Consider the following 9,785-nt stretch of genomic DNA (forward strand, 5'->3'; position numbering starts at 1 on the left):
CAGCCAAACTTTAAATGTGTGATTTGGACTGATCTAAATGTCATTTATTAAGCATTAATAAAGCTACTATAGTAACAGTTCATAAATGCATTATTAAGTCACGCCAGGCTTACACTCACTGACCAGTTCATTAGGTTTAAACTACTAGTGCACCTAATGAACTGGCAAGGCAGTGTATACTCATTATAGGCATTTAAGTTGTCACACAGAGGAAACACTTGGATGTTGATTCATATTTATTTATAAGAAGTCAACAGAGAAACAAACAATCAAAGTGTGAAAAATCCATTGTAACGTGGTTAAACATTTTCTCTGACCACAAAGTCTATTTTAGAAACTGCTCTAGAGCTAACTCTGGCTAACTTGATTTCCTCAGGAAGATTGTGTAATATGTATAAAGCTCAAGAAAAACTACTAAACAGACTAAATTTAGTAGGCTACTATGGTTTTGTCAGTTCCTGTTTCCGAGGCTCAGCCTGAAGTTCCATTAAGATGCCTCAGTTGTATTATTTCGATTGGCTTCCTGGTGACACACTGGATTCCACCTCACATGTCGAACACAAAGGGCCATCTGTCCAATCAGTGTTGAGTTTCCTGAAAACATATACTGTATTGGAAAGTTACCATGGAGCACTGCCGCTCAACATGCTGTATGATTTCAGATAACCAAAAGGAAGAATGGCAAGTGAGAAAGAGCTGAACTAAAAGTCTGTTGACGCCAGCTCTGCATCATGTCACATCAATTCAGTCCAGAGAGTCAGTCCCCAAAGTGCAGGAAGAAGCCTTCTGTGAATCCAGAGAAGGCCTAGAACTTCTTCCCTTTATGTAGCCTGTTGTGACGCCAAATGTTTTCCTTCCTCAGGCGCTTCCAGTACTCCCAGGTGTCTGATTCCAGCTCGTGCAGCTTCTGGGGCTCTCCCAGGTTCAACTGGAACAACCTTAGCGAGGGATGAAAGAAAGCAGGAGTCAGGAAGTTGAAGACACGTGATATGCGCTGAAAATATTAAAACTCTGTAGTACCTCTGTTAAACTCTGGCTCAATTTGTCTCCGTCACATTCTCAAGTGAAATAAAACCAGAAGCTGTGGGATATTTCTTCTCTACTGAACATGTTTCTCTAGCCTCCTTCTTCTAACCGTTTCCTGCACGAATAGCTACCATTTACTGAAACATGGACTGCGTTTACGTGCAGGTGAACATAGCAGTAAGAGTGAAAGACAAAGCATTTGACAACTAAAAGGCTCAAATGATGAGAACATCCGTTTTTTCTGTCACAGGAAGCCATATGGGCATCAGGCAAAAACATGAAAAAGTAAGTAGAAACCATAGAAACTGTTGACTTGAACTGACTTAAATAGGGCATTTATGAACTCAAACAGATGTCAAATGTATATTTTGTAGCCATTTCCAGAATTTAAAAGCAATTTTGAGTTCATCTTTATATTTATTACGCCTTCAAATGTATTCAGGGAGAATCAAGAGATCCAGATTATGTGTGGAACATCATTAGGGAGTTACAAGTGGAGCCTCTCTTATTTAAACCTCTGTCATGTATGGTCTGCTGGTCCTTTGCTATTAAACTGTGTGGATGCTATGGATATCGGATCATTTAAAATTCTGTTGCAAGGAAAATCCATCTACAGGTAGGTTTTAAAATAACCGACGCTTTGTCCAAGACTGGCCCCTGCAGCAAATTCAGCTAAAGGAAAGAACCGCAGAGTTTCATCACAGGATCTGCAGGTAACTCCGTAACTGTTGGTTTCTAAAAAGAGATTGCACATATTGCACACAGGGTTGCTTCACTGCCTCGGGGTTTCAACTATTAATTCTGCTCTAAATCATATCAAGAGGACCTTCTAACGGCTCACATTGCCTCACATTGTAATTAGCCAAAGTTCACGAACAAATTCACCAACAAATGGCTCAAAAAATGTGGGAATTGCAAAGACAAAGCCTGGATTTGTATCTTATTCTAATGTCTTGGGGCGCATCCACACAAACACAACAGAACATGGAAACAAAACAAGTGAATACAGATCTACATACTAATTTTATTAGTATATTCACTATGTGAATAATACTAAACTGGGATTTTCAGGAGGTTTTACATGCAAATGTGAGTTCTTTGTGTGAGGATGTGCTGTGGGGGTGTATAAAACTGTTTACAATTTAGTGGGTGCAGTGCAGTATTTGCACCCTCAGAATTTCCTACATTTCTGCACAAAAATGACTCAAAGCGGATTTTCATGCAAGTCCTGAAAGTAGATGACGGGGAGCCAGTCAAACATATGAAACAGAAAAATCATGCCTTGATGTTTGATATTCAAGAAAATGTATTCTTTGTGCGTATCTGTGAGGGGTAGAAAGTAAGTGAGCCCTTGTTTTCAGTATCTGGTGTGATCCCCTTGTGCAGCAATAACGGCAACTAAACGTCTCTGGTGACTTCTGATCAGTCGTCTGCAGCGGCTTGGAGCAATTTTATCCCATTCCTCGGTACAGAACCACTTAAATTCTGAGATGTTGGAGGGTTTCCTCACATGAACTGCTTGCTTCAGGTCCTTTCACTACAATTCTGCTGCATTAATATCAAGACTTTGACTTGGCTAAACATTCATTTTGTTCTTCTTTAACCATTCTGTTGCAGAACGACTTGTGTTTTTGGAGTTGTTGCTTGCTGCATCCCCCAGTTTCTCTTAAGGTTCAGCTCATGGACAATGTCCTGTCTTTTAGAATTTGCTCACAGATACGTAATATTGGCTATGTATTTTCCTGAATAAACAGATTATAATATTTGAGTTTCATTTGTCTGATAGGGTTCCCTTTGTCTACCACTGCACATCAGACGAGCCCCCTCACTGTCCATTTTTAAAACTTGTTTTTATTCTTTGGCTTTCAACCCAACATGAGACCCTGCTCTTGTTTAGTGCTTTCAGTGTTTTTATTATTGTTTTATTGTTTTTAATTGTTTGTCTTATGTTCTTATTCTTTCTCTCCGGGTACTCCAGCTTCCTCCCAGTGTCCAAAAACATGCTCGTTAGGTTAATTGGTGATTCTAAATTGGCGTGTGAGTGTGAACGGTTGTCTGTCTCTCTGTGTTAGCCCTGCCATAGACTGGCAACGTGTCGAGGGTGTACCCCGCCTCTCGCCCAATGACAGCTGGGATAGGCTCCAGCCGCCCCGCGACCCTTCACAGGAACAAACGGTTACAGAAGATGAATGAATGAATGAATGTTCTTATTCTTACCCATGTACAGCACTTTCGGCTGTGGTCGTTTTTAAAGTGCTCTATAAATAAAGTTGAGTTGAGTTAATACTTATGGGAAAGTCTGCTGATGTTTGGAGTCACTTTAATGCAGAAATGTAGAGATTTCTGAGGGGTGCAAATACGTTTAAGCAACATAATCATAATCCGTCATAAATACTGTGATCATTGTACTGAATATGTTGATAACCACATTGTAATACCCTAGAATGATGGGTCATAAGAATACAAGAGTTGGTAGTGGATGGCAGGTGTGGTGTATAAATAAATATACTTGAGATACGCACGCTCACACATAAATACTAGATTACTGGATGGCAGTAATGGCTTCTGAAGCTTCTGGTGTTTTCATTTTTGATACTACTGATGAAATGGTAATGTAATAAAGAGATTATTATCCTCGTAGCTGTCCACAAGAGCGTCAAATGTTTGCTTCATGGGCTATACTTATGTTTTTTGACAAGGCTGTAGACAGCAGCAGGAAGATACTAATGTAATAAATGAACCCTCACCACTCGGGATATTCCTCAGGAGGCTTCAGTTTGGGGTCGTCCCCTTGCTTAAAGATGTTGGCCCCTACTGCATAAGTTGTAAGTTTGGCCGGGTCTTTACACACCTCTGGACCTTTCAGCTCCTCTTTTACCATACCTTTACCTTTTCCTTTGGCCGCTGAAAGACAGGGACACAGATTAGTCATAGCAGCATCAATATGACTATCTGCTGGAAGAGACTGGCTTTTAACAGGAAACAGAAAAGTAACCCAACAACATATTAAACAAGAGATTAAGATCCTTTGGCATATTCAGTCAGTACACAAACTTAATTTATCATCTAGGCTACAGTACATGGTAGATGTGCTCTTTACTCACCAACTTTCTTAGCATATCCACACGCCAGGACTCTGTTTAACGTGTTCGTCCTGCACAGCAATGTCGTAGCGTTTGTTGCGCATTTTGCTAACGGCGCTAATCGAAATAAGCTGTATGCTGACATTTTTCCTCTGGGTTACTTAAAAAACGCTGCCCACCATGCTACAGTTTGACATTCACAGTTCCTTCAACTTCCGTATTATGTGCCTTGTGTTTGGCGTTGAGTTAATGCACTGCCCCCATGTGGACTGGAGGAGACACTGCAATTTGATTGAATGGAAACGTCGTCGTTTCCATTTAGTCCAGTAGGGGGCAGCACCGATGTATCTCTGTGCGTTACCACAAAAACAACACAGAAGAAGACGTCGGAGGAGCTTCTCGAAAATGTCCGAGTACGCCATCGTCCAAAAGAGTGCCCTGAAATTCAAGGGTGTCGGCGACATGTCAGCTGGGAAAAAGTAAGACTTAACGTTTGAATTTGTTAAGAATTTAAATAGAAAACAGTTTGTTTAAAGTGACACGTCCAACAGCCAGTCGCAGCTGATAATAGCATACGAGGCTAACATTAGCCTGCTAGCTTGTGGGCAAGTGTGGATGAGTAGAGTGATGATCGTGTTATGTTTATGTCAAAACGATTATGTAATAATGTAATATTTAGGAAAAACTCACTGTGAACAAATTGTTGTATAACAGAAAACCTCGGGTCCCGTTTCTGGCCTCAGCAGCAACTGGGGGGTTACAGAAAGTTCTAGTAAACGTTTGTTTGCTAGTTAGCATTAGCTACAATAGCACAGTTAACTAAACCAAACACAGAAGATATATATCACAACAAATATAAAAACTATTCAGTAGTACAGCTTTGGACTCTGCTCACACTCCTGTATGTCTGTACTAAAGCGATAGTTAGTTCATCTATCCAGATTACTTCAGTCTCTGCAGCTGCATATTTCCCTTATTGTGTGTGTTGACGTGACTTCTTAGCTGAGCAAGCCAAGAGGAACGAATGGGTCAGTATATGTCTTCTGTTTGTAGGAAGAAGAAGAAGAATAAAGAGAGTAAACATCGCCTGGAGCAGGTCGAGAGCAGCCAAAACGACGAAGAGGTGAAAACAAAGAAGACATATGTTGACAAAAGGACACCAGCGCAGTTTGCCTTTGACAAGATGCAAGAGAAGCGGGTGAGTTGTTGTTCTGGATTTGATGCCACAGTTGGGTATGAAACTTTACTGGGATGTGTTCAATGAAGGTTGCGCGGTTTAGACTTAGATTCATCACCCACATGGGAAATTTCTTGGTCACAGTAGTTTAGTTGCACATAATAAAGGACCACAAGTAAAAAGACATAAAAAATTAGATTAAAATAGAGTAAAAGTAAAATAAAAATAGTATAAACAAAAATTTTACAGAATTAGCATATGAACAAATGTACAAGAAATAGAGACAGAATAATATATATTATATACATAGAAATAATAGTAAGTCCTGAAGCGTTCACTGTGGGAGCGGAGCTGAGTTAGTCTGTCAGAGTGTGAGCTCTGCCCCTCTATACTCCGGTGTAGTGTTTGCTCCATTACCAGCAAGGCTACAATAGAACAGAAACACAAGATTGTCAATATCTGGGTAGCAGATTATTAACTGATGTGTATTTTGAACTTTACTCCTCTAAAGCACAGCTTGTATTACCTCCAAGACAGGTTCCCAGTAATCTTAGCACAGCAGAGTAATCCCAACCTGATATTCAGTTTTATTTACACGTCGTCAGTGATCATCTAAATTGCCACAAAACCTGAAGCCTTCCTTTTAACAGGAGGAAACGTTAAAGAAGAACCCAGCTTATATGGGTGAACCCATCTGCTAGACACAGGGTGATAAGAGACAGAAGAGAAGAGAACAGCAGATACATTTTTGCATGCATCTGGTTAAAGTATGCATTCAGCAAATGCAGACTTGCAGTCCCAGTTTGTGTTTAAATCCTAACCCAATTGGAGTTTTTACACTTTACAGAAAAAGGTCAACACAAACCAAAACGCCAGAACAACAGTTTTATTCCACTAAACTGACCAGCATTTTTACTGACCAAATAAATTAATGCAGTATAGTATATTTCTAGCTACAGCAGGTAAATTAGCATTTGTTTGGACATAGTCTTTGTTTAGTATTACACTAGTTTAGTGTGCAGGAAATATATGTATATATATTTTAATTGTTTTCTTCCCTTTTACAGCAAATGGAGCGGATTTTGAATAAGGCATCAAAGACACACAAACACAGAGTTGAGGTAGGACATGTCAGATCTTGCATATATTAATTTTCAGTATACAGAGTTTTGTATGTAAATGTCATCTTAAAAGTGAAAAATGCATTGATGTCTACTAAAATTTACACTGCAGTAGCAAAAAATAAAAAAATAAAAATTTGTTTTGTCTGTTACCAGGATTTCAATCGCCATCTGGACAACCTGACAGAACATTATGATATTCCGAAAGTCAGCTGGACCAAATAGAAGAGGAAGTCTTTTCTTTACCGTTTTCCCACTTGTACAAAATTGCTATGCCTTGTGTTTTTGAATTATGTTTGATGTTTTATATATCTACAATTAAAAATTGGTTCTCAACTAATTTCTTTTTTTGTCAAAGTTCCTGGTGTGTACAATAAAAATAAGTACACAATTTTTTGTTTGTCTTCCACTTCTTACGTTCTTTTGTCAGTTTGGCCCCTCATAGTAGTGGGTGTAAATAATGTGAGGAAAAAAGTCAAGAGTGAATTTCTTTTAATATTTAATTAAGCTGGAACATTGCGTAAATGGCACATAACCGTAAACCAGAACGAACAAGGTGCAGTAGTCCATGTTGAAACAGCTGGGATGGCACGTCTGACATCTGGACTAATAACGGAGGAGTCAGAAAGTACAAATACAAAAACATCCATTGATGATGGAAGATAACTGTGAAATTGAGCAACAGCCTTAACCTCTGAGCTTACATGTGTAATAAAACAAGCTAATATAAGACATACAGGTGTTGTTGGAGTATCAGAACTTGCCTGCCCAAATGACACGGTTCAATGTGGTGTTGGATAATAGCTGTTTAACACCACAACACAATGTCAGTTTGACAAATAAGAATTTGCTTTGAACAGCAGTAGACTATTCAAACACATTTTATTAACAGATGTTCAGGATTCAGAAAAAGATTTCATTTTTTTTTTTACAGTTTAACGGCTTTAATTAGAAATACTCCTCACACTAGAAAGGAGTATTCTCTTTGTTTTGTAGTGTTTGTCCGATTGTCAGAGTTCACTTGGGCCCCAGCATCTCACTGGGCTTCACCCACTGGTCGAACTGCTCCTCGGTCAGGTAGCCCAGCTCCACGGCCACAGCCTTCAGCGTAGATCCTTTCTTGTGAGCCGTCTTGGCGATGGTGGCAGCCTTGTCGTAACCGATGTGAGGGTTGAGCGCAGTGACCAGCATGAGGGACTCGTTCATTAGCTTGTTGATCCTCTCCGTGTTGGCCTCGATGCCCACCACACAGTTCTTGGTGAAGGAGACGGAGGCGTCGCCGATCAGCTGCGCGGAGTTGAGCACATTCTTGACCATCATGGGTTTGAAGACGTTGAGCTCAAAGTGCCCGTTGCTGCCTCCGATGGTGACAGCCACGTGGTTTCCCATCACCTGAGCCGCGACCATGGTCATGGCCTCACACTGGGTGGGGTTGACTTTCCCCGGCATGATGCTGCTTCCTGGTTCGTTCTCTGGTAAGATGAGCTCTCCCAGGCCGGAGCGGGGTCCTGACCCCAAGAAGCGAATGTCGTTGGCGATCTTCATCATGCTGACAGCCACGGTGTTCAGGGCCCCGCTCAGCTCTACTAAGGCGTCATGTGCTGCCAGGGCTTCAAACTTGTTGGGGGCCGTCACAAATGGCAGGCCTGTGAGAGAAGCAACAGTAGAAGCTACTTTCTCGGCAAAGCCAATGCGGGTGTTGAGTCCAGTCCCTACCGCCGTGCCTCCTGCTGCCAGCTCATACACTCTGGGCATGGCAGCCTTCACTCTCTCTATGCTGTACTTCACCTGCTGCACATAACCGCTGAACTCCTGTCCCAGCGAGAGCGGCACGGCATCCTGAGTGTGTGTGCGCCCGATCTTGATGATGTCTTTGAACTCTTCGGCCTTAGCAGCGAGGGCGTCGTGCAGCGTCTGCAGGCCGGGCAGCAGGACATGGTGGACCTCGGTGGCTGCAGCGATGTGCATGGCAGTGGGGAAGGTGTCGTTGGAGCTCTGGCTCTTGTTGACATGGTCGTTGGGGTGAACGGGATCCTTGGAGCCCAGTTTACCACCCATGATCTCAATAGCTCTGTTGCTGATCACTTCATTGACGTTCATGTTGGTTTGAGTTCCAGATCCAGTCTGCCACACCACCAGAGGGAAATGATCGTCCAACTTACCAGCTGAAACCTCATCTGCAGCCTGAATGATTGCATCTGCTATCTTTGGGTTCAGGCCGTACTCCTTGTTCACCTCGGCAGCTGCTTTCTTCAGGATACCAAACGCCTTGATGACTTGGATCGGCATTCTTTCACTGGGTCCCCCTATCTTGAAGTTCATGGTGGATCTGACAGTCTGCGCACCGTAGTACTTGTCAGCTGGGACCTTGAGCTCACCAAAAGTGTCCCGTTCAACCCTGTACTCCGAACTGGCCATTCTGGAGGTGCAGACGAGGAGTTTGGAGTTGACGCTGAGTCTTTGTAAAGCCAGGAGGTTGCAGTTAAACTGCCGAACGCTTCTCAAAGACCGAAACATGGCTCCGCATTAGAGGTGAATCCGGTGGGAGGTCAATGCAGCCTTCCACATTGTAACCTGTCATTGGACAAGAGGAAACTGATCACAAGCCAGCCAATCGTGAGGTAGGGGAGGCGGGACTTCCGCTATAGTCGTCGTATCAAATGGAAAAGATCAAGCTGCTTCATCCGGATCAGTGAAGATTTTCACAACATTGCACGACTGCGTTTCCGGTTTTACTTAATTTGGAAATAAAAAATACATTTAACAATCCTTTCGCACAAGAAATATTATATTCATGTCACTGATATGTCATAGTGTGGGACAGATGTATTTACTGAAATATATATATTTTTTAATGAAAAATGAATATCAAATGCCACATTTTTATTTTGAATGGCAAGTTATGTCCGTAACTTTCGGGGAACTGTGCAAACTATTTATTTCTGTTAATTCTTACAAACTAAATAAAGATGTCGAGAAGATAAATGATGCCTTTTTAAGCGGACAAGATTTGTGTAAAGCGTGTAATAAAACTGGAACATGTGGAAACTGATATGCCTCAGAAATAAATGTTTAGTCATGTGATTTTTGGCAATTAAGACCCAACTTATTGTTATAATTGATTATCAATCTGGATCTAGTTTTACAGCATCTAAGTGAAGTAGGTATGTAAGACACAAACTGAGCCAGGAGTGGGTTTAAATGTTGACTCGTATGATTTAACAAAGGAATTGGACAACTACTTTACCTTTAATTAAATATATATATATATAGAAGTCCAGCGGCCTGTGACTAAACATTAAATTCAGATTCAGAAAACTTTATTTGTCCCCGGGGGGCAATTTAAGGCACAAGTGATTAGCTTAACGTGCAAGTACA

At 41.4% G+C, this 9,785-nt stretch overlaps 3 protein-coding genes across 3 annotated transcripts; 1 reads left to right on the forward strand and 2 right to left on the reverse strand.

Moving 5' to 3' along the window:
• Positions 1-76: 76 nt before the first annotated feature.
• mrpl54 (mitochondrial ribosomal protein L54) lies at positions 77-4,335 on the reverse strand. Its single transcript, XM_084547916.1, has 3 exons — positions 4,131-4,335; positions 3,774-3,930; positions 77-938 (listed from the first exon to the last, which is right to left on the reverse strand). The coding sequence occupies exons 1-3, from the start codon at positions 4,252-4,254 to the stop codon at positions 806-808; spliced, it is 414 nt and encodes a 137-aa protein (XP_084404042.1). The 5' UTR covers positions 4,255-4,335; the 3' UTR covers positions 77-805.
• A 116-nt stretch (positions 4,336-4,451) lies between these two features.
• Positions 4,452-6,747, forward strand: fam32a (family with sequence similarity 32 member A; the record flags this gene model as incomplete). The annotated part of the gene is made up of 4 exons (XM_084547917.1): positions 4,452-4,588; positions 5,163-5,307; positions 6,354-6,407; positions 6,564-6,747. The coding sequence occupies 4 exons, from the start codon at positions 4,452-4,454 to the stop codon at positions 6,630-6,632; spliced, it is 405 nt and encodes a 134-aa protein (XP_084404043.1). The 3' UTR covers positions 6,633-6,747.
• Positions 6,748-6,865: 118 nt separating this feature from the next.
• Positions 6,866-8,939, reverse strand: fh (fumarate hydratase). The gene has a single exon (XM_084547915.1). The coding sequence runs from the start codon at positions 8,922-8,924 to the stop codon at positions 7,425-7,427; it is 1,500 nt and encodes a 499-aa protein (XP_084404041.1). The 5' UTR covers positions 8,925-8,939; the 3' UTR covers positions 6,866-7,424.
• Positions 8,940-9,785: the final 846 nt, after the last annotated feature.

The sequence above is a fragment of the Chelon labrosus genome (assembly GCF_963514085.1).
Source record: "Chelon labrosus genome assembly, chromosome: 7".
Classification (NCBI taxonomy): Eukaryota; Metazoa; Chordata; class Actinopteri; order Mugiliformes; family Mugilidae; genus Chelon; species Chelon labrosus.